Source organism: Ctenopharyngodon idella, chromosome 20, assembly GCF_019924925.1.
Source record: "Ctenopharyngodon idella isolate HZGC_01 chromosome 20, HZGC01, whole genome shotgun sequence".
Lineage (NCBI taxonomy): Eukaryota > Metazoa > Chordata > Actinopteri > Cypriniformes > Xenocyprididae > Ctenopharyngodon > Ctenopharyngodon idella.
Window position 1 is genome coordinate 18739577 of NC_067239.1, and position 23991 is coordinate 18763567.

The 23991-nt window shown below is 37.2% G+C and overlaps 3 protein-coding genes across 7 annotated transcripts; 2 read left to right on the forward strand and 1 right to left on the reverse strand.

The window, feature by feature from the left end:
• The first annotated feature begins 431 nt into the window (after positions 1 to 431).
• mthfd1a (methylenetetrahydrofolate dehydrogenase (NADP+ dependent) 1a, methenyltetrahydrofolate cyclohydrolase, formyltetrahydrofolate synthetase) lies at positions 432 to 10826 on the forward strand. 4 transcript variants are annotated; one of them, XM_051875445.1, is made up of 16 exons: positions 581 to 645; positions 1734 to 1780; positions 1861 to 1968; positions 2058 to 2132; positions 2229 to 2321; positions 2539 to 2673; positions 2750 to 2818; positions 2960 to 3071; positions 4419 to 4558; positions 4712 to 4753; positions 4999 to 5099; positions 5362 to 5539; positions 6096 to 6203; positions 8425 to 8577; positions 10054 to 10070; positions 10161 to 10826. In XM_051875445.1, exons 3-16 carry the CDS (start codon positions 1918 to 1920, stop codon positions 10162 to 10164), a joined length of 1278 nt encoding a protein of 425 aa, XP_051731405.1. In that variant the 5' UTR covers positions 581 to 645; positions 1734 to 1780; positions 1861 to 1917; the 3' UTR covers positions 10165 to 10826. The 4 variants fall into 4 exon arrangements, with proteins under 4 accessions (XP_051731404.1, XP_051731405.1, XP_051731406.1 ...); XM_051875444.1 differs by lacking the exons at positions 581 to 645; positions 10054 to 10070 and adding an exon at positions 432 to 531 and having other exon boundaries at positions 10145 to 10826; XM_051875446.1 differs by lacking the exons at positions 581 to 645; positions 1734 to 1780; positions 1861 to 1968; positions 2058 to 2132; positions 10054 to 10070 and having other exon boundaries at positions 2227 to 2321; positions 2539 to 2818; positions 10145 to 10826.
• A 2381-nt stretch (positions 10827 to 13207) lies between these two features.
• si:dkey-1h6.8 (uncharacterized) lies at positions 13208 to 17656 on the forward strand. 2 transcript variants are annotated; one of them, XM_051875449.1, is made up of 3 exons: positions 13208 to 13792; positions 14381 to 15441; positions 15522 to 17656. In XM_051875449.1, exons 2-3 carry the CDS (start codon positions 14494 to 14496, stop codon positions 15528 to 15530), a joined length of 957 nt encoding a protein of 318 aa, XP_051731409.1. In that variant the 5' UTR covers positions 13208 to 13792; positions 14381 to 14493; the 3' UTR covers positions 15531 to 17656. The 2 variants fall into 2 exon arrangements, with proteins under 2 accessions (XP_051731409.1, XP_051731408.1); XM_051875448.1 differs by having other exon boundaries at positions 13561 to 13792; positions 14381 to 17656.
• Positions 16793 to 23974, reverse strand: zbtb25 (zinc finger and BTB domain containing 25). The gene is made up of 3 exons (XM_051875450.1): positions 23541 to 23974; positions 22123 to 22301; positions 16793 to 21039 (listed from the first exon to the last, which is right to left on the reverse strand). Exons 2-3 carry the CDS (start codon positions 22293 to 22295, stop codon positions 19911 to 19913), a joined length of 1302 nt encoding a protein of 433 aa, XP_051731410.1. The 5' UTR covers positions 22296 to 22301; positions 23541 to 23974; the 3' UTR covers positions 16793 to 19910.
• Between the last annotated feature and the right edge of the window lie 17 nt (positions 23975 to 23991).

The following is a 23991-nucleotide window of genomic DNA, read 5'->3' on the forward strand; positions in this document are numbered from 1 at the left end:
TTCCGCTGCTTCATATTTTTGTGGAAACTGATACATAACTTTTCAGGATTTTTTATAAATAGAAAGTACAAAATGAACAGCATTTATTTGAAATAGAAATTTTATAAAATTATAAATGTCTTTACTGTTAATTGCTGAAAACAAAACAAAACGTACTGACCTCAAACTTTTGAATGTTAGTGTACATTTTTTATGTACAACCAATATTTCTATAACCTTGTCCACCATCTTGTCTTGTTGCAATGCATTTTGCCTTCTCCACAAAGGATACATGTGTTGCTGCTTTACAATTTGACTCAAACAAGGCAGGACACTTAAGATAAGAGATTTTCGAATTTTCAGAAAGTGCTGCCTTTCTAGGCAGCTCACTAGCAAGTGTGATTCATGTGTGCAGGTGTGAGTGTAATGGGAAAAAATGCTGTCGTGATTGGCCGCAGTAAGATCGTTGGAGCTCCAATGCACGATCTGCTCTTATGGAACCACGCCACAGTGACCACCTGTCATTCAAAGACCCTCAACCTTGCTGAACAGGCTGGTTTCATCTGCTTCTCTCACGCTCTATTTTATATCCCTTTTCCCTCCTGAATATCAATGCTTTTGCTTGTGTGCAAGAGCCTTCCCCAGGATCCTGTTTTGGTGCTAGGAGTGAGGGACAAACATTTATTTATTTTTTTTCAGGTTTTCAAGATGATTACTGTGGAAGTTCATTTCTACCACATAAGAAAAAAATGCTTTAGTAAATCATAATTGTGAGATAAAAAAGTTGAAGAGATAAAAAGTGGAAATGATAACAAAAAGTTGAAATTATGAGATAAAAAGTTAGAATGATGACAGTCAAAATTTGAATACATACTGTCATAATGTGATAAAATTTGAAATGATGAGATAAAAAAGTAATAATTATGACATAAAAACTTATTTATTAAATAAGTCATAACTACTATGAGAAATTATGAGATGAAAGGTTTTATGACAAAAGATCAAAATGATTACATACCATTTTATAATGAGATAAAAAATATATATGTATTACTGAAAGACTGAAAAGTTATAATTATGACAAAGACAAAAAGTTGAAGTTATGAAATATAGTTATAATTATGGTAATTAAATAATTTTGACTTTTTATGTTATAGTTATGACTTATCTTATCATTTTGATTTATGTTATTATTATGACAAAGTTGATAGTCATACACAGTTGAAATATGAAATATAAATTCAACTATGACAGAATTTGACAAATTATGAAACTAAAAGTTATAATTATGACATAAAAAGTCACCATTATTACTTTATATCTCAAAATTGCAAATTGATTTCAAACATTTATGAACTGATTTCTCATAATTACTTGCCATGCAACTTAATATCTCACAATATGGCTATTTCTTATTTTAAACTTAATTTACAAAACTCACAATTACCCATTTTAATTTAGACTCTGAGACAAAAAGGTAACAATTAATTTTAAGGTGTCAGTATTGCAGTGTAATTATACGTTTAAGTACTGCGTAATAGTAATTAAATACTACATGTACTTACTATAGAGTTAAGGTTAGGTTGTTTAAAGGTTTGGTTTAGGGTTAATTGCATGTTATTATGCATAATTTATAGTTATTACTACAGTAACTACATGTAACATGTGTAACAATGACACTAAAATAGTGTTCCCAAAAAGAGCTTTTATAGCTTAAGTGGTTCAAATGATATGTTGGTTGTTTTTGTTCACAGGGGTTGCTGTTGGAGGTGGATACTCTCAGATTATCCCATTAGAAGAGGTATGTTTGAGTTCCCCTTCCTCTTTGAAAGCATATTTAATCAAATGGAACATGAATATCTTCTAACACATTGATCCCAGGTCAGCCTTCAGCCTTCAGGCCAGAATGAGCTCATCTCTGCTGCCAGTAGAGTGGTGATGGACACTATTAAAGCACATGCTCACTATGAGACCAAGCTTTCTGAGAAGGTCAGGTTTGTGTTTGATATGTGTGTGTTTATACTCATGTGTTTGCACGGCTTGTATTTGGTATGATCTCATATGCTTGTATCTTACAGGCTTTGTTTGACTTATTGGTTCCTCTCAGAGAGGGTCAAAGGTCTGTCTCCCCAGCCCAGCTCAGCCGACTGAAGGTAAGTCATAGAAAACACAGTCTACAGTCAAATATTAATTTCAAAACCACGGCAGAAGTATGATGACATGGTCACTGTGTCCTTTATGACCTGTAGAAACTGGGCATTGAGAAATCTGACCCCTTGACCTTCACAGGGACCGAGATTAGACGTTTTGTCCGATTGGACATTGACCCAGAAACTACAACAGTGTGTATCAGTATCACAATGTCATTTTGTCAATACATTTTACCTAGTGCCTTTCTTAATAATGTAATTCAGTTCATTTTATGTGATAGTATTATGCTGTACTGTATGTTGTAACACTGAAATAATATCATGCTGAAATAACGATTCTGGAATGTACAGTGAATTTTCATTTTTTTGGGTGATTTGTTGATTTTAAGTGGGTGTCTGTGCTGTTCAGGATTCTGGCTCTTTGGAAAATGAGATCATGGCTATACTGTCACTCAGCAGCAGTGAGGAGGAGATGCAGCAGAGGCTGGCCAAGATAGTAGTGGCTACAAACAAATCTGGGGATCCTGTCACCACAGAGGATTTAGTCAGTATGTGTGTTCACGTGTTTGTGTGTGTCTGTATATGTGTGTGATCTAATGTACACAACTTTGATATCACAGAATATCAGTGGTCCATTGGCCATGCTATTGAAAGATGCCCTTAAACCTGTCTTGATGCAAACTGTAGAGGTAAGATTTAATAACGTAAAGTGTTGCATGATCACTGAAAATGTCATTGTCATTTTTCAGAATAAATATTTTAGGATCACTGCACACAGAATCATTCAGCTCTGTCAGATTCTGTCTCAGCACATCTGTCTTTCTCTCTAGGGTACACCGGTGTTTCTTCACACCAGCCCATTAGATGACATTGCCCATGGCAGTCCTTCCATTCTGGCAGACAAAATCGCTTTAAAAATGGTCGGATCCAAAGGATTTGTAGGTGAAGAAGAAATACACTTATTTTTTTATTTTTTATTTTATAAAAAAAGGATTCATTAAAAAGTTTCTTATCACTCTTACTATTAAATGCTGTGCATTCATTTTAGAAAAAATACTGCACAAATACACTATGTTCAAAAGTTTGGGTTAGTACTTTTTTTTTTTTTTTTTTTTTTCAACAAGGACACATTAAATTGATAAAAACTGACAGCAAAACATTAAGGCTACGTTCAGACTGTCAGTCCAAATCCGATTTTTGTGCATATCCGATTAAAATCTGATCAGATTTAGCAAGTGTGAACAGCAAAAAATCACATGAAATACGATTTTTATAAATATGTTTTGAGCTACATTCATATGTGGTTTGAAATCCTATTAATTTCTGGAAATCCGTTTCAGTCTGACTGCTCTGATCGGATTTTGCATGGTTTATGTGACTTTCTCATGGCCCGTAAAATGAAAATGTCAGACGTTGTTATAGGAAACATGCTGAAAGTCGCTGCAGAAACAAGGTTGTGTTGTTGCAAAGTGCCGGACGAGCAGAAAATAACAATATAACAGAGACAAGTTTTGAATGTTGAGACGACAGCGCATACCAGTTTCTGACGCTTCCTCATAAGACGCAATAGTCTAGTGCAGTGGCTACACATTTCCATGTTGTAAATAAGACATCTGTATTCCAAACCCCTCCATGTTGCGGTTGCTGTTGTTGTTTTTGGCGTATGCCTACCAACGCAACGTCATTGAGATAGAAACCAATGCAGATATTCCGGAAAACGAAAGAGCAGCATGGACACACAAATCAGTTGCAATACATAATGTGAACAGTCAATAATACACAACGGATACACAAATAATCGGATTTGGACTGACAGTGTGAACATAGCCTGAAAAGATTTCTATTTAAAAGTTGTTCAACTTTCTATTCATCAAAGAATCCTGAAAAAAAAAAAAAAAAAACATATCACCACAAAAATCTTAAAAAGCACAACGTTTTTCAACACTGATAACAATAATAAATGTTTCTTAAGCACCAAATTATTGTATTAGACTTAATTCTGAAGGATCATGTGACACTGAAGACTTCAAAATTCAGCTTTGCCATCATCATAATAAATTACATTTTATAATTTAATATATTTTTCAAATTAGAAAACAGTTATTTTAAATTGTAATAGTATTTATGTTTTTACTGTAATTTTGATCAAATAAATGCAGCCCTAATGAGGATAAGAGACTTCTTCTGATTCACATGGTCTAGGTTTCTGGAATATAAATGGCAACACAAATAAAACTGTCGCAATATTCAAACTCTGGCTAATCTAAAGCTACTTTCCTGTCTTTTCAGTTACTGAGTCTGGTCATGGTGCTGACATTGGCTTGGAGAAGTTCTTCAACATTAAATGCCGCTACTCGGGCCTGCAGCCAAATGTGGTAGTGATGGTGGCCACGGTTCGTACCTTGAAGATGCATGGCGGTGCCCCCCCTGTGAGTCAGATCCACAAATCTATAGACAGATTTTCAGTATGGATACACTTGAAACAACAAAACATCAACTGTTTATTAAATGATCAATCTTGTGCTTGTGACAGAGGCAATAGCTTACATTGTTTTTATGCTTCTATTCTTTCTTATTTATAGGTCCAAGCAGGTTTGCCCCTTCCAAAAGAGTATTCACAGGAGGTAGTACAATCTTTCAGCCTGCACTTTCTGACATATTTTAATGTCTTAATATTTTAAATATGTTTATAACCTATAAGTTACTGGCAAATGGTGTAAACATTTAATGTACAGTTCTAAATGTTGATAATTGTCAGTCAGGTTGTATTACTGCAGGAAAATTGGGGGGAAATTTAATTAATTACATGTATGACTGTGAGTAGATGAGTTTATATACCACATGACTTGAGGTATTTTCTCCAATGCAGAACCTCGAGCAGCTGGAGAGAGGCTGTTGTCACCTGAGGAGACAGGTGGAAAATGCACAAGCATTTGGATTGCCAGTGATCGTAGCTGTCAACAAATTCAGGTACAACATCAGCCAACAAAAAGTGTTGTCTGTGCATTTTCTCATCTAGCTATTTGCAACTATTCAAGCATTATTATCAATATGCACCATTTTATCCTTTATCACTAATATATCTCTAATTATATTCTAATAGTCTCTAAAGTTCTTAGGTTTTTTTCCTTTGTACACTAATCGTATGCTCACGAGCCAAACTGAACCACACACAGCACTCCCACTCTGAGTGAATGTGTGTGAATATGGGCTCTGCTTGTATTTGGCACAGCTCTGATACTGACGCTGAGCTGGAGCTGGTGTGTGGCCAGGCGAAGCAGGCTGGTGCCTTCGATGCAGTGCAGTGCACTAACTGGTCTGAGGGGGGCGCTGGAGCGCTGGCTCTGGCCGAAGCTGTTCAGAGAGCAACAAAACTACCTGGAAGTTTCAGGTTCCTGTACGACTCACAGGTAAGAGGTGGTGTAGTGGGTAAAATTTACGCTGGTACATTTACATGTATGCATTTAGCAGGCACTTTTATCCAAAGCGATTTACAAAAGAAGAACATAAGGTACAAATGAGGTAACCTACCTGAGTTACCTGAGGTAACTTTTACCACTGAAACTGATACTAAAATATACTATTATACTTACTATTATACTTATTATACTTATACTAGTATACAGTGGAGCAATTTTACTTTCACTCAGGATTTTTTTTCATAACCCAAGGTGCTTGTGCTGTACTTTCCCACACATATTCTGAGATCAATTAACACTTTATATATAGAGCTGTTTCATTACCAGGCAATGACTTTATCATGCATGAAATCTTTTTAATTGACAAGGCCTAAATATAACCAGCATGAAAACTGTTCATCACACATTACACTAATTAAGGCTAGGAAGAAGCCTGTGAGTATTGAGTACAGAAAGATTCCACTGGTGAAATAAAGCCAAAATCCATTACTCAAACTAATGCATTATTAAACACAGGATAAATGTGGTTTTTTTTCTTCTTCTTCAGATTCCAGCTGCTGATACGTTAAGGACTGTGGCACAGAAGATGTACGGTGCGAAAGATATCGAGCTGTCTCCAAAAGCACAGGAAAAGCTTGCACTTTATACAAAACAGGTGAGCTTCCATTCCTTAATAAGGCTGTTTAATTACATATACAGTATCTCTCAGAAGTGAGTACACCCCTCACATTTTTGTAAATATTTTATTATATCTTTTCATGTGACAACACTGAAGAAATGACACTTTGCTACAATGTAAAGTAGCGAGAGTACAGCTTGTATAAAACTGTAAATTTGCTGTCCCCTCAAAATAACTCAACACACAGCCATTAATGTCTAAACCGCTGGCCACAAAAGTGAGTACACCCCTAAGTAAAGATGTCCAAATTGGGCCCAATTAGCCATTTTCTCTCCCCGGTGTCATGTGACTCGTCTCAGGTGTGAATGGGGAGCAGGTGTGTTAAATTTGGTGTTAGCGCTCTCACTCTCTCATACTGGTCACTGGAAGTTCAACATGGCACCTCATGGCAAAGAACTCTCTGAGGATCTGAAAAAAAGAATTGTTACTCTACATAAAGATGGCGTAGACTGTAAGAATATTGCCAAGACCCTGAAACTGAGCTGCAGCACGGTGGCCAAGACCATACAGCGGTTTAACAGGACAGGTTCCACTCAGAACAGGCCTCGCTATGGTCGACCAAAGTAGTTGAGTGCACATGCTCAGCGTCATATCCAGAGGTTGTGTTTGGGAAATAGACGTATGAGTGCTGCCAGCATTGGGGTGTACTCACTTCTGTGAGATACTCTACATGCAGTAATTCGTATAAACTTCTAAGATATTTGCTTTCTTATAGAACAAACTGTTCTGTACTGTTCAAACTGCTGTTGTAAGTTAATGAGAGGTTTAAAAAAAACATATTGTATGACATAATGTGGATACTTTGAGTGGAAAATGTTGTGTACTGTTGTAAATTTGTGTGTATAAAAAGTAGGGGTGTTCTAGTTATTTTGGGAAATTATTGGACTTCTGGGAAATTTCAATGTGTCCTTCAGCACATACTCATTCTGCTTCCAGAAGCTCTAGACTTAAGGCCCCGATACATTCCTTTAGGTGTAAAACGAAGTTCAAAATACGTGAGCAGCGTTATACTGTTATTGAACGTCTGACGCCGCCCACTGCTGAGAGCGACGTTTAGATGAATATGTAAATATGTGCTGCACGCTTTCCTCTCAGTAACAAAATAAACACAACAAAAATGAGAAAACAGCATTTTTTTATAGAAAGCATAAGAAAAGCATCTGATCATAACAACATGGGTATGTTAGCACAAGCTATGCAAATAGATTGCTTAAAAGCCAGCAACTTTACAGAATCAAACATGAAAAACAGTGTGAGTGCCTCATTTCATCAGAAGCACAACTTCATTTTCTACTATAAAGCGGCTATCCAGTGTGTTCGTGTTTTCACCTTACCTCGACGCACTCTACAGACAAAAATGAGTCAGAGGCCCTGTTTCCACCTGGTATTAAAATGCGTTTTGGTCGATCGGATCACAATTGGACGACGCTAAATACAGGTGTAAACGGGGTGTAAAACATTTTGAGCTTGTCCACATTCAACCACCTCCAGCGGTAGTCAAAAACGCATTCGAATGGATTGTTTTCGTAGTGGAAACGCTCATGTGTTCGAATGTGTCCGAACAGCCACTAAAGACCGCCTACTCTTTGAATACTGACCTAATGCATAAGGTAAGCATGCGCTAGACAGATGGGATTTAAACTTTGTCAGCTGAAGACCTGTTTGGTTTAAAGATGAAAAATGTACCAAGCACAATGTTCCTGATTTCTAACACGCACTCACAGCGTTCGGCCGGCCTGGTATTAAAATACCAGGTGGAAACGGGTATGTGTTTCCCTCGTCCACTTGTGATCCGATCTACCAAAACGCATCTTAATACCAGGTGGAAACAGGGCCAGAGAAGATTTCCTTGTGAAAGAAGGCGGAGCCTCAGCGCACACCTCCTATTACGTTATCGTCAAGGACCAATGGTAGTACGAAGGTGTTTTGCAGCTGGTGCGAACTTTTCCTGAGAGTTCGCTTTGGCAAGCCGTTTTAAACTCCCAAAACAAACAAACAAACTTTGTTTTGGCCTGGTTTTGTTCGAAATGACGTCACATCAGTTCGTTCTTTGATTGTGTTTGAAGTATATCGGGTATAGTATATACACTATACGTATACAATATAATATACACTATAAGTATACACTACAGTATGTATGTGTGAGGGAGTGTAACATTCTCTCTTATTAGACTTCTTTCTTTCATCTCTCTTAAAGGGCTTTGGGAATTTGCCAGTTTGCATAGCCAAAACACACCTGTCCTTGAGTAATGACCCCATGATGAAGGGAGCGCCCACCAACTTTGTGCTGCCCATAACCGATATCAAGGCCAATGCCGGAGCAGGTTTCCTCTGCTGCCTAACTGACTCGGTGAGCTTTATACTCCTTTATCTATCCACAGTAATATTAGAGCCACATATATACACTACCGTTCAAAAATTTGTGGTCAGCAGGTCTTTTTTTTTTAAAGAAATGAATACTTTTATTCAGCAAGACATTGCTCAAAAGGGACAGTAAATTCATTTGTAATGTTACATAAAATCTATTTTAAAAAAATGCTGTTTCTATTCATCAAATATTCCTGTAAAAATATATCAGTTTCTAGAGCTGCACGATTAATCATAAAAAGATAGTGATCTCGATTCAAACACCCACGCAATCTTATTTTATTTATAAGATAAAAGATATTATGAGATAAAAGTTTAACATTAGGATATAAACACTGATGTCTACGATAGCGATCAAAACCACATTTTGAAACTTACTTGGTGCTTCAAATAACTGTTGTATCAGTTACATTTTACGCCACTGTTAAAAAATGTATTTGTCATTGAATCATTCATTCAAAATATTTGTTCAAAAACACTGATTCATCCAGTAATGAAACAAGTATTTATTAATGAGTCAAAGAATTAATTCAAAACCAATTCAAATTCATTCAGTCATTCAAATTAATTAAACATTTTTCCAGCAATTAACATTTTTTCAAAACCTCTAGTAAATTACACGTTATTTTGTTTAGTTGTATATTCAGAATCGTGGGAGAATCGTGATCTCTATTTGAAACCAAAAAATCGTGATTCTCATTTTATCCAGAATCGTGCAGCTCTATCAGTTTCATAATAATATTAAGTAGAATAAATGTTTGATAATATATTATCAACATTGATAGTAATAAGAAATGTTTATTCAGCACCAAATCAGCATATTAGAATGATTTCTGAAGGATCATGTGACACCGAAGACGTGTAAAAAATGTTACCGATCCCAAACTTTTGAATGGTAGTGTATGTAAAGGCTATATTTCTCACACCTTAGTGGTGTACATCAAATGAGCCCAGTCACATTAAACTATCTTCCCATGCCTGAAGGAAAAAACATAAAAGTAAAGTGATTGTTGTTGTCAACCATGTCCTCAGTGTTTCTGATAACTGGCTGAACGCACTAATGGAAGAATAAATGATGAGATTACATGAACACTAGGGTGGTTAACCTCTAGTCAGATGATGTCATTGACTCATTTCTGTCCCCTTCAGTCAGTTGCTCATCGGGTGAGTCTACAGTGCAGAAAAGAAAGAGAGAATATTTTGTCACACATGTTGTGGATATTTTTATCTAGACACGTTGCTAGGCTGCATGCCTGTGCTGAACATGAGCTGTTCAACAAAACCCACTGGTGGTCCAAGTGACCTTATCCAACGTTTATGTTCATTACAGATTACAAGGGTAGCAGCCATATCCATATCCAGTTAAGTTAACTTGGCTTAGCGTGGTTTTCTTTAGCTTGTCAGACTGTTTTTATTTTTTCTGTTCATTGCTTGAGCTAGTTTTTTGTTTTTGTCTCAGGAAAGAAAAAGAAAAAAACATAATGAGGTGTATTATTAGGATTGTCTTCTTCATACACCAGATTGACTAATTTCTTCAAACTCTCCAACAGACAAATGCAGAAATGGATGATCCCATGTGGCCCTGTTTCCATGGCAACAACCTTTACCATGACAGCAAGTAGCTCAATGGTTACTTGCTAAGGTGGGAAAGCTGAATTTGGTTTAAATAATGGTCAATAAAACTTTTAATAACTAGAAAGAAACACTTTTCTTTTTAAAATGGCTAAATGATTTTTAAAACCTACAAAAACTCTTCAGTCGAATCACAGCATCATATTCTAGCACCAAATGGTCAAAACATCCTATGTGAAAACAGCTAATTATCAATATATATTGTCACTGTATTATCTTTAATTTTGTAAACTGACAAATGATGTTGCTGTGTACAGTATTTTAATTCACTCCAGATTTCACTGTTATTATGCTGTGCTTCTTGAACCATAAGATATTTTTAGCCATGACTGAGCTTTAGCAGCACAGAACCAATTGTCTGTCAGTATTTTTCTTATTGGCATGTTTATGCTGAAGTTTGCCAGTATTATTGAAAGTCCCATTTAATTTTATTAGGCAATGCATTGATTCTATGAGATAGCTTCCATGTCTGTACATTTAATATGTTATCTTATCTGACTCAAATAAAATCTTGGCTTGGCCTTTAATGAAGTTTCTAGTTGCTATAGATACTAAGCTGACAGCCTGATTGTAAACTATAATTAAATAATTGTATATTTATCCAGCTTGTTAGTCCAGTTTATTTTTAGCCCTTTCTTCAATACACATTTTACCCAGCAGCCATTGCTGCCGTCCAGTAGTCAATGATCACTGTCAATATGTCCCTTACAGTTATCTGGTGCTGTGTGGCTAGAAAAACACTCAGTTCTGCTGCTTATCTATTTTTTTTTCTGGAAACTGTGATACATTTTGATTATTTGATAAATTAAACATTCAAAAGAACAGCACATATGTGACCCTGGACCACAAAACCAGAAATAAGTTGCACTGGTATATTTATAGCAATAGCCAACAATACACTGTATGGGTCAAAATTATCGATTTTTCTTTTATGCCAAAAAATCATTAGGATGTCAAGTAAAGATCATGTTTCATGAAGATATTTTGTAAATTTCCTATCGTAAATATATCAAAAATTTATTTTTGTAAGGACCTTGCTAAGGACTTCATTTGGACAACTTTAAAGGCGATTTTCTCAATATTTTGATTTTTTTGCACCCTCAGATTTCAGATTTTCAAATAGTTGTATCTCATCCAAATATTGTCCTATCCTAACAAGCCATACATCAATAGAAAGCTTATTTATTCAGCTGTATATGATGTATAAATCTCGATTTTAAAAAATTGACCCTTATGACTGGTTTTGTGGTCCAGGGTCACATAAATGAAATAGAAAGCTTTTGTAACAATATCAATGGCTTTACTGTCACTAATGTAACTCATCCTTGCTGAATATAAGTATTCATTTCTGTCCCAAAAAAATCTTGACTCCAAACTTTTGAAAGGTAGTGTGTGTGTGTGTGTGTGTGTGTGTGTGTGTGTGTGTGTGTGTGTGTAGTTCTGGGTAGATTACTTACAAATTATAGTCCGTTACTGATTCCAAATGACATGACAAAAATTGTAGTTAGTAATGTAATCCATTACATTACACATTTTAGGTAATATAATCCGACTGCTTTTTGATTACTTTTAGATTATTTTTGACCTAACTGGTTTATCACATTGAATTGAATAGGATAGTATTGGACAATATTGATATTAAAATACAAAGGAATCTGTTTACGTAATCCAGTTACTACCCAGCACTGTGTGTGTGTGTGTGTGTGTGTGTGTGTGTGTGTGTGTGTGTGTGTGTGCGTGTGCGTGCGTGTATGTGTGTTTAAATACATACAATTCTTCCCTGCATGTTCTATCTTGCATTAATTGCTGTGTTGATACTGTTGAATAAATGAGCTAATCTAAAGCTAAACCCAAAGTTTAGGGGGCTTATTTTAACAAATTATTGTCTTCTTGTTTTTATGTTTTAAAATGTTATAAGTTTCATCAAACCTACATTCATGCAAGGAACTGTTAAACTCCTTTGTATCCAGATACTGAAGGAAAATCCTAAAATAAAAGGTATTATCATATTTTAGCACATTTTGCTCAATGTCAAATGGGTCTGTCACCATGAAAATAGAGCCATATTTGCTAAGTGAGATACTGAGTGCGCATATGGCCTGTTTCATTTAGGGGTTAGTTTGGGATTTTGCCACCAGGTTTATCACTATGAGGCAGCCCATTCAAGTGAACCCAAGTGAACTCTGCCGGGCCTAATACTGCTCTAGTTTTGTCAAGTACTTTGTAAGTTTTTTGATTTTCTAGTGAGGCTTTCAAGGGCATATTTCCCTCAGACCTTTGGAACCTCACGTCACTGAACATTAGCATTGGTGGCTTTGAGCCTGAAATAACATTTCATGAATGAGATGGCAAAACTTGTGTTATATATATCCTGAGTGAAAGAGGCAATCTGTCTCTGAACAAAGTTTAAAACATGCCTGAATGATAAAACAAAAGCTGTCCAGCTAAAAGGTCCATAAAGAAAATGTCTGCTACAGACATAACTATAAAGAAGACCCTGGCAAAATGAGATAACAGGTCATATTTGCACATATGTCTTTTGCAAACATCAAGCGAGCCTCCAAATGAGAATTAATTTCTGTGTGCCATCTGCTCATCATGGACATTTCACTTAACTGCCAGATTTTTGTTTGTAATGATTTGAGGTTCAGTAGTCTTTAAACTGGCAAAGTGAATATTGCCAGTTTTTATCAGTGTATAGCCCACATAGGTGAGCCACGGTCATTATTAACCTACAAATTGGGTTTAAACAAAAATCATGTATAAAAATTATATATAATGTGTGTGTGTGTGTGTGTGTGTGTGTGTAATGATAATGATCTAAAAGTGTAAACAAACCATTTCAATATTATGTGAAAACTATTCATATTAGGTTTTTTCAAAAATGAAAACGGTTCCTCAGTTTTGTAATCATCTCATCTCATCAGGACCAACAATTTTGCCCCCAAAATAAGTTAACAAAACTTGGCAGCCTACTTGCTACCAAGGAGACAAAATTAATCATGCTCAAGATGAAATAAAAACAATTGATGTGTATAAAAACAAGGTAATTATCACCTGAATAAATTATTTTATCATTTCCAATCAAGTTTTCATTTGATCAGATATTCAAAAAGTGTTAAAATATGTCCACTAACAATGACATTATTAATATAGATAAATTAAACTAATGAGAGTGTGAAAAGTGTTTCAAGGGCCAAAAGTACACTGCTCATAGTTGAATAAATTGCCAGTTTAGTGTATTTTCGACGTTTACGTGTGGACAAAAATGGCAAAATTGTGTAATTGTGTCTGGAAATTGTGTATGTGGTCGCAATGATGGATGTCAGTGATAACTTAACATTAGCAGAGTCTCCGCCTTGTTGATTGGATGGATGACAGGCACGCTCACATAAAGCGTCAATCAGCTGGTCGTTATGGAAACAGATAGGAGCGTAACCTGCTGTGCTGAGTGTCGGTGCAAGTCGCTGCGCGCGGCAGAGCTGCGAGTGGATTTATAATCGCTCTTTGAATCTCATCGCCCTCCACAACAGTGCCAAGTTTGCGTCGTGCTCTTCACTTTACAGGTAGGAGTTTTAACTTCTCATTAATGAGTACGTTGTTGTACCACTTTTTTAATCTAAGTTAGCCTAACCTGCCGTTCTTCGCATGAGTTATATTTGACATCATAAAGATTTAGATGCAAAAGTAATGACAGTTTGTCATTTTGTCGCAAAATGACAAACGTCACAAACAAAAATACGTTTTTTAGTAGTCGTCGAGTTGTGACGGTATACTGAGAAATATTTATTCCTGTCGCCTATAATTTAAAGAGATGAAGTTGATATTTGCCATTAATGGTATTCTTATAGTTCACTTTTACTGTTAGAACCTGTTAGTAAAACGGCTAGCCTGCTGAATTATTCTTATAAAGGTTGTTTTCATATAAAGAGACTTCTCATTGGTGTCACACCCAGTATGCGAGTTTGTTGTTTGTGCTGTAAACATTGCACCGTGTGTCATCTCTGAGTATGATAAAAATATATTTAAAGATGAACATTTAAAATGTGTGATATATAAAAGGACAAATAAGTCAATAAGTATGTTTCAACCAACAAGTGAAATACAGAAAACCTTTAACTTAAGCAATACAATGTTTTTGTGTTTGTTTGCAGCATCTCCACATCTTTAAGCTAACAGTATGTAAGTGGAGAAAACGCCCGCTTATGTAATTGATCCAATATTGCCAGTGAGAACTGTTATTGACTTTGGTGCTGTTTGATTAACCATGTCCACACAAGAGACAGAATTACCAGACTGTCAGGAGAAGGTGGGCTTGAAGAGAAAACTGACGGGTCCACCAAGACTTTTGCTGGGAAAGTCAAAATCAAAGGATAAATTAGAAGGTAAATCACAGAGAAGGCAAAGACAAGCTAAATCTTGTGATGGCACAGTGGAGAATAATGATCAAGAAAACAATGATGGCAAAGACAATGAATCCTCACTTATTACCCACCATAGCCCTCAAAAAGCCTCAGAGGAAAGGGAAACCCAGCCAGATGCTCCAGGAGATACCACAGGAATTCTTCTAACACTGGAGGAGAGTGAAAGCAAAGATGAAAATATGGAAAGTAAAATGAAAATGACCAGAAGCACTTCAAAAACATCCATTAAGAGGACATTTTCCTCACTCCTCAGGTGTGGCAAGAGGAAGGGATCAGACAGAACAGACAACAAAAACAAAGATCAACAAAACATGTGCAACTCGAATAAATTGAGTAATGCAAACAATAAGGAGGTTCCTAATGGAAAAAGTAAAAAGAGAGTTTTCTTCACAGTGTGGCCCATTTCTAAGAGATCTGCAACATCTAATGTCAGTCTAGGAAGGGGATGTAAAGAGCAAGGTGGCATGGTTTGTCAGGAGATAACGGCACCGAAAGATTTGACATTTAAAAAGATCTACCGCATCTTTCCAAGAAGGAAGAAAGCACCTCTTATTGATCAGTTTGAGTGTAGTGCTCCCAATGCAACAAAAAAAGAACTAGCTGATCAACTGAATCAATCACTTCCAGCTGTTATGGACATTCCCAGTATCAAGAAAGAAGAGAACCAAAAGGAAGAACAAGAAATACAAGTGGAAAGCATTCCAGAGAGATTTACATTCAGTGCAGATGTGAGCATTAACATTAAGTCTGACCACATGGATAAGGAGCAGGAAATATGTCCTGACCGAGATGTGAGTATGAATAAAGATGATGACGAGGTGTTACAAACTAGCGGTCTTTTGGATTCTGATGTTCCTCTATCATGTTGCAGTGGCCGTAGTTTCGACTCAGAGTTGCCGGGCACATCATCAGCACATGATCTGCTAGTCTTAAATAAAGAGTCTATAGAGAATGATGTAAAATGCAGGCCAGTGATTACTATCGAGCATGCATACTCATCAGAGGAAGAGAGCATGAATGAGGCACCACAGTTTGATGGTCTTACAATGAATGGGTCCTGGCAACATTTAAAAATAAACAGCCTAACAAACAACACACTACATCCTTCTGACCTAAATGTGTCTACTGAACTAGACCACGGCCGATGTAATGAGACCTTACTGATTCAGACGGCAATTTCAATGGTGCAAGCAGCCATCCGCGGTGCTGTGGAACAGCTCACAATCGAGCAGCAACACAATCAGATAAGTTTGGACCATGCGTAACCACATATATTCACATTCTTTTTTCAGTGAATGAATTTCGTATTTCTTTAAGATGGTATAAATAAGCTGCATATAACATAAAAGAGAAGAGGAATTTAATGTGATTAAATGTAAGAAGACAGCAAAATCCCCAGAGTTAAATCAACTCTGCTCAGAGAACATATGGTCCCTCTCTACACAGAGTTAAAATAACACTTAAGCAGAGTTAAAGTTAATGAGATAATATGCTGTTTGTGGAGTTGTTTATTCAGATCTTGAAAGATTTAATGTCTTTTATCTTCAGTTGATTTCATCTAAGGCTGTGGCTGGAAGTCATTTGTAGTTATTGTGTTTCTCTTCAGTGATTCTGCTTCTTGTTAACAGCAGGTGTTCATCACTAATGCTCAATCATAACTTAATCACTTAATTATCTCATTAACTTTAACTCTGCTTCAGTGTTACTTTAACACTATATAGAGAGGGACCATATGTAATCTGAGCAGAGTTGATTTAACTCTGGGGATTTTGCTGTGCACATGTATAAATATTGATAATGTTTGTAAAGATACAATTATTGATGTCAGATTGTGGAAAAGTTTGTATTCATTGTGTAATTTAAATGCTGTAAATTTGAATGCATGATTAACCTATTTTCATGATTGTTTGTACACTTAATGTTACCTTCTATTGTTCATATTTTTTATACTGTATTATTTTCTTATGTTACTGCAATCTAGTTTCTATAGCAATGGATATCTCACACATGATTCCAAGAAGACACTGAGCCACATGCATATGATATGTTGTGTAAAAGTCAAGGCAACGTTTTTATGGAAATAAGTGGTCTAAGAACCCAGGTGTGTGTATCGGTTGCTCAATTCATATTTAAATGAGGCCCTGACTGAAGCCTACAGTACAGTGAAGTTGTTAGATGTTATGTTAAGTGACTGTATACTGTACATGACAAGCTTGGAAGCAATGCTTGAAGATAATGATTACACCGAGTTGGCAGCAGGGAAGATGTTTGCTTTTGTGACTACATGCTACTCCCTTGTGGCACTAAGATGTTACTACAAGATGGTCAGTTCCAGGGATAGTACTCCCAAAAAATAAAATTCTGTCATCATTTACTCACCCTCATGTTGTTGCAAACCTGTATAACTTTCTTCCATATGTGTAACACAAAAGAAGATATTTTGAAGAACTGTTTTTGTCCATGCAATGAAAGTCAATGGGGACCAAAAAAAGTTCAAAGTTGTAGAATAAAGTCATGCAGCAGGTTTATAATGAAAAGGTTTAAGGATTTGAGGTGTAAATGATGACAGAATCTTCATTTGGGGGTGAACTATCCCTTTAAAGTCAGTTCCATTGAAACCAATGACAAGTATACAACCAAAGCAGATGCATTATAAATCACAGTTTATTCAATGTGCCATTTATTTAAAAAAATAAATAAATAACCAAACACATTATCACACAAGTGCTGATGATGAATAAAACTGAAAAGGGACTGTTTAAATGCACTACACAAGTCACACAATTAACACAAATGTAAGTTTTGATGATATAAAATACTCATCACAGTACACCAGCCTCAATTTGAGTACTCAATTAATATAACTGCAAAAAGTGGTGCTTTGACAGTTCAAATACAGCACAAAGAAACCATGTCTACCATCAGTGATGTCTTAAAGTTGATCAATCATTCTAAATAAAACATTTTTGTCATGTCTCAGGGTTTGAAACATGACTGGAAACTATGTGCCATTGCTGTTTTGTCCAGTAGTGTTATGTTAGACATTTACAGTGGCATTGTCCCATCTTACTAGTTATGCACTGTCCTAGTTTATGTAGTAAGATTGTTAGCAAACTTGGATTATACTCTGTGTTCCATACAGAATATAATCATGAAAGTCCTTCAACATATCAAAAAGCTTTTAGAAAAGCACCAGTTGCTCACATTCATTTGATAATATTATTCTGATTGTGTAGATGTCTTGGACAACTTTGCACAAATAGGCACTGTTCACTGTTAACTTGAAAATGAAAAACATCTGGATTTGGTTCAACTGGTTGAGCAATAGTTTAAGTGCTTTTCTTTACAGAGCTGTTTGGCAAAAAAATATTCTAAGGCACTGAACCCGTTTTGTAGGAAATTCGATTTAGGGAGGAAATCATTTAGACTCTTCGCACAGTCAGTTTCACTCATTAGGCCACAACCCAGAAATAAACAATAAATAATCACATATTATTAGCTTAAGCTGGCCTCTAAAAACAAATATTATGATTGCGGTCATTTGTTAAATGTGGCACTTTATAGTGCTATTTGAGATTCATGCACATGTGCTTGTTGATTTAATACTTTCTTTGAATATATAATTGATCCAACAGTGTTCAGTCATCCAAGAGTCAGCAACATCATTATACATCAACACTACAATCATCAACACTAAGTTTTAAACAAAATTCTTTTATGTTTTAACAATGACAGACTTTTGAGACAGGACAGAAGTGCTGAGTCAGAAAACAAAATTCAATAATGTAATAGTCTGGGTTCAAAACAAGTTGGGTTCAAACTCAATTGACAGCATTTATGGCATTTGCACAAAACAAAGTTTTTTAAAGTATTAGGGTTTACAGCCTTATAGGGTTAGTTCACCCAAAAATGAAAATTCTGTCATTAATTACTCACCCTTATGTCGTTCCACACTTGTAAGACCTTCGTTCATTTTCGAAACACAAATTAAGGTATTTTTGATGAAATCCAAGAGCTCTGTGACCCCTCCATAGACAGCAATTTAAATACCACTTTCAAGGCCCAGAAAGGTACTAAAGACATTGTTAAAATAGTCCATGTGACTTCAGTGGTTCAACCTCAATGTTATGAAGCAACGAGAATACTTTTTGTGTGCAAAAACAAAACCATGTCATTCTCCTACACTGTTTATGTTGCACACACAGAGCAGCACTTCGGGGTTCTACATCAGAACACCGACTCTGTATTGGCCAACGCTGTTCACGTGAGCACCATGACGCATGCGTGTGATGCTGATGCAGGAGCCGGATAGTAATGAGTCTACAATGTAAGCAGCATAGGAGAATGACAGGGAAGAGAAGAAATTCTTGAATAAAATCTGTTTTAAGGTATTCTCGTCACTTCATAAAATTAAGGTTGAACCACTGTAGTCACATGGACTATTTTAACAAAGTCTTTACTACTTTTCTGGGCCTTGAAAGTGGTGGTTAAATTGCTGTCTATGGAGGGTTCAGAGAGCTCTGGGATTAAAATTTTTTTTTCCAAAAATCTTAATTTGTCTTCCGAAGATGAACAAAGGTCTTACAGGTTTGGATCGACATGAGGGTGAGTAATTAACAGAATTTTCAGTTTTGAGCGAACTAACCCTTTAAGCCCAAAAGTATACTTAAGTTTTGATGCAGATGATTAGTGTACACATGCAGCCGAACACATAGCCTTTCTAAGGATGCTTCATTTGACAGTGTGCATAAATACGGTTGACACATGCACACTAGAAAATGTCATCCTTGTCTAGTGTCTGCGTTACTTCTTTCCAGAAGTTATGACCGATAAAAATGTTTTATCTAGGGTTGCAGGTATTCCTTAACCCCACACAAGCGCTCGTCAACATGTGTGTCTGTTGTTGTCGACTTTAAAACATCGGCCTGGATATAGTACACAGAAACGGTAAATAAGTAATTTTATTTTCAAACTAAAATCATGTTAACACATAATTTGTTTATGTCTTGCGGCTGTGCTATTGAAACAGTGAGTATTTAAAACTTTTAGGGATTGACCCCATTCACTTCCAAAGTGTCTGACTCTAACCAAGATTTTTGCTGTTTTGTTTTTAAGTAAAGGAGGGACAGTTGGAAAGTAATTTTTTGTGGTAATCAACATTATGCCACAAATGCTGTCGTTTGAGCTTAACTTGTACTGAACCCAGAATATTCCTTTACCATACATTGTGTGTTCACATGAATATATGTCAAACACAATGTCATTCCACAGTCACTGCGTCCACGCTCTCCTGAGAGACCTCAGAGTCCAGTGAGTAGCAGGAGCTCCCATTATCCTGAGTGTCCTTGGCTGCCTCCTCTCCCGTGGCTGCGGTAATATCAGGCTGACCCTCGCAGCCATGGAGCAGCTGTCCGCAGAAGCGGCTGTAGCGATGGTATCGCAGTGGCTTGCCCACATGGGCGAACATGTGCTCCTGCAGCTGGCTCTTCTGCGAGAAACGAAGATTGCAGATGGCGCAGGCCATCTTTCGCTTTCGTGTGAAGGCTGCCAATGGGCTGCCGCTTCGTCCGGTCCCGCCGCCTCGCCTGAGTTCCACAGCGAGCTCATCTGCCAGGGCCTGGCTCTGCCGTAGGGCCTCCTCCAGACTACCAGAGTCTATGCGCTCCTTATGAGGTCGCCTTTCCTCTAGGGACGTGTGCTCCCCAGTTTTGTCCTCTGAAGGGCCTTCCATCAGACCGCTAGGCTCGAGGGCACAGGCTGCATGGGTAAAAAGGTGCTCTTGTAGGCCTTCGGGTGACAGACAGCGTTCACCACACCGGGGGCACAAAAGCGCTAGATGGCCATCTTTGAATAGGCCGGCTTGACAGGGGCTCACCTGGGCTGGGGAGAGAGAGCAAGGCTCCTTTTCGCCTTCCTGTTGTTCTTCCTCCTCTACCCGTTCCTGTTTGATCCGTGCCGAAATGTCAGAATCATCCCCTGAGGCCACAGAGGATGCGGCGCGGAAACTTTGAGGCTGCCGCTCAGATCCGATGCCCTCCAGCCCTACAGCGAGAGCTAAACGGCCATGTGTGCGATCAGCCCTAGAGCTGGAGCAGCTGTCCTCAGGGTCCCGTGAACCACCAGCCTTCAGGGCCGAGTTTTCTTTACTGGCCAGCTGCGAAGAGATTTGGATGCCATACAGATTGGACATACGGATGGGGTCAGAGGATGCATCAGGGCCACCCTCGCCTGTTTTACGGCAGAGCTGGTATGCATGGAGGAACTTGATGCCTTCCTGAAGTCTGCCCTGGTCAACAGGTTGTTTGGGACCTATGCCTGTGTACATGATGTGTAACAGGTAGCTGAAGACATCTGGTTGAATATCTGTGGGCTGGATCTTGATGCACTCGCTAAAAAAAGCAGGAAAGTCAATTAAAGGGTTAGTTCACCCAAAAGTAAAAATGTTGTCATTAATTACTCACAGTGTTGTACCACTGTCAAAGTCCAGAAAAGTATTAAAGACATTGTTAAAACAGTCGACGTGACTGCAGTGGTTCAACTTTAATTTTACGAAGTGACGAGAATACTTTTTGTGCGCAAAAACAAAACAAAAATAATGAATTTATTCAACAATTTCTTATCTTCTGTCATTCTCCTATGCTGTCTATGTTCAGCGCTTCCAGGTTCTACGTCAGAAAGTCAGTTCAGTATTGGCCGACACTGTTCACGTGAGCAGCAGGACGCATGCAGGAGCATGAGTCGGCGTTCTGACGTAGACAGTAGCCCTTCACTGCAGAACACGAGATCCAGGGGGTGGAGACTTGTAGGTTTAGGGATATGTAAAGTGGGAGAAGTTGGATCTAGATCCAGGGGGTGGAGATGGGTAGGTTTAGATCCAGGGGGTGGAGACGGGTAGATTTAGGGATATGTAAAGTGGGAGGAGTTGGATCTGGATCCAACCTCGCCCCCTGGATCTCGTGTTCTGCAGTGAGGACCATTTCGACGTAGAATCTGGAACCACTGTAGTCACATGGACTATTTTAACGATGTCTTTAATACCTTTCTGGGCCTTGACAGTGGTAATTAATTAATTAAAAGGAGTCAGAGAGATTTCATCAAAAATATCTTAATTTGTGTTCTGAAGATCAACAAAGGTCTTACAGATGTGAAACGACATGAGGGTGAGTAATTAATGACAGAATTTTCATTTTTGGGTGAACTAACCCTTTAAAAACACAATCAGCAATTTATTAATTTCCTTCAAATTGTGTTTAATAATTGTCATTTGGTCTTTATTTAATATTATTATTAATATGCAACAACATGTTAATGTTTATCAATAAAGCTATCTTGACTTCCTCCATATGCTTATTTGATTATCAGAGTATGTAAGCATGATGACCCTTCAATTCAGTACTGTTATGTTGTACACTTCAAGATAAATTAAACAGGTGGTTGTTTCGAAAAGTGGTAGTTTTAGAGCTTTAGTTAACCTGGACTGGTGGATAAAGATCATTTTGAAGTAGTTTGAGAAGGCAGCGAGGACTGCACGATGAGCCTTGAAGTATACATTGCCAATGGCAACAGTGCAGTCACACAGAAAGCCAAACTCCCTTTGGACGTTCAGCTGTTGCAGGAGGAACAGACTGTGACCAGACACGTCCATCTCAACCTGTTACATAGAACATACACAGATAGAAGACAAATTTCAACCAAATAAATTCCTATGCATAACCTGAATAGCCTACTGTTCTGCATAATATGCTGGTATTAGTAATAATGGCATTTACCTATATTTGTCAGTGTAGTTTATTTAGTCAACATTTCTAGCAACATAAATTGGTATCTTTTGTATCTACTGAGTTATTAAAAAACATCCTCTTCTATGATGAACATATTTTACATTTTTGAAAAGTTTTTTTTTCAATGACACATATTTTGAATTTTTATGAAAATGTTTTGTTTGTTTGTTTTGTTCAGGTCCAATACAGCAACCTTAAAAAACTTTCTATACGTACATTTTATATAAAAAATGCATATATGAAATACAGAGATTACATGTGTAAGTACTTAGCACATACTTTTAAACTATATTTCCCTTTTTTATTTTCTCTGACATACTTATTTTTCCTTGTCCCAGTCAGATGCCTTATAACATGATGGGCCAACTAGTGCCAGAACCAACTAATAAGGAGTCTCAGAAGAGCCTGAGTTTACTGAGTAACTGGCGACCTCTATCGATCAAAATGGCCATAATATTTTAACAAATTGTGAGACATACCAGATGTTTACATCTGGATAGGATTGGCTTTTTTTTTTTTTTCTTTTTTTTTACACATTGAAACGCATGTGTAAATCGCATTCTTACATTATTTATAGGTATTATTCAGGGATGTTATAGGAAGAATTTTCTTCCGAAGCGGTACTTTATTCTGAATATAGACTATAACTTAATCGAAGAATGATATTGAATCATTGTATCAATTATACTTAATACCTACGGAGAAACAGCAACGTCTGGCTTGCAGTTAATGGTTACAGTGCAGCATTTTAAAATCTTTGCATGCAGACCTGACCAGACAATACCTGACAGTGATTCTTAATATCATTACACAAAAGGACATTTACAAACAGCAATTGTTCGTCGCATAGGAAAATGTCATGACTGAACGAATGGAATACACAAGATATCGTGTAGGAGCTATTCAGTTCATGCTTCTGTAATATGCATGGTCTGACTCCCAGATTTGTCCGCGACAGAATCATAATAATTTTACACGTCTGGTCTGCACCGATCAAGTGTTGTCGAAGAAACGGTGTACGTTTTCATGCACCTTGGCCAACAAAACATGCATGTACCACAGCACAGACATAATGCATCCAATATGGTCGCAAAAAAATGCATTCTTACCAACTATATGAGAGAAACTGCTAATAATTTCGTGTTTGTTGCAGCAGGAAAATTCTCTTATGGTCTCGCGGTTCTTCCTATGCGATTGACGGCTTAGCTTGTTATCCGTCACGTGACCGTACTGTACATTAGCTGATCCAGACGCAGGCATAGTGAAAACATACAAAGCAGAAGCTTTGCTTGTATTTCTTTGCTCTTTCGTAACGTTTTTGTTCTTTTATGTCTAAAGATCACTCAGGCGCAGTGTAACTATAGACAATGCTATAATCTATCTTGTGTGGTAAACTCGCTTAACGAAATGCGTAAAGTAGGCTATAAACATTTGACAACTTGCATGGACGAGAGAGCAAAGCCAGTTTGGCAAAAGAGTCTGACAGACCATCTGTGGCGCTAATGAACTTGTTTAACACACAAAGCCTACATAAAAGGGACAATTCTAACAACTTGAATA

What these genes read in the sequence shown, in the direction of transcription:
- mthfd1a (XM_051875444.1), top strand. Translation starts at nt 1,918, where the DNA reads ATGGACACTATTAAAGCACATGCTCACTATGAGACCAAGCTTTCTGAG. An exon ending in CGGATCCAAAGGATTTGTAG is followed by an intron (nt 3,072 to 4,418) that starts GTGAAGAAGAAA and finishes CTGTCTTTTCAG; the next exon opens with TTACTGAGTCTGGTCATGGT. An exon ending in TGCATGGCGGTGCCCCCCCT is followed by an intron (nt 4,559 to 4,711) that starts GTGAGTCAGATC and finishes TCTTATTTATAG; the next exon opens with GTCCAAGCAGGTTTGCCCCT.
- si:dkey-1h6.8 (XM_051875448.1), top strand. Translation starts at nt 14,494, where the DNA reads ATGTCCACACAAGAGACAGAATTACCAGACTGTCAGGAGAAGGTGGGC.
- zbtb25 (XM_051875450.1), bottom strand. Translation starts at nt 22,295, where the DNA reads ATGGACGTGTCTGGTCACAGTCTGTTCCTCCTGCAACAGCTGAACGTC. An exon ending in ATCTTTATCCACCAGTCCAG is followed by an intron (nt 21,040 to 22,122) that starts GTTAACTAAAGC and finishes TGCTTTTTTTAG; the next exon opens with CGAGTGCATCAAGATCCAGC.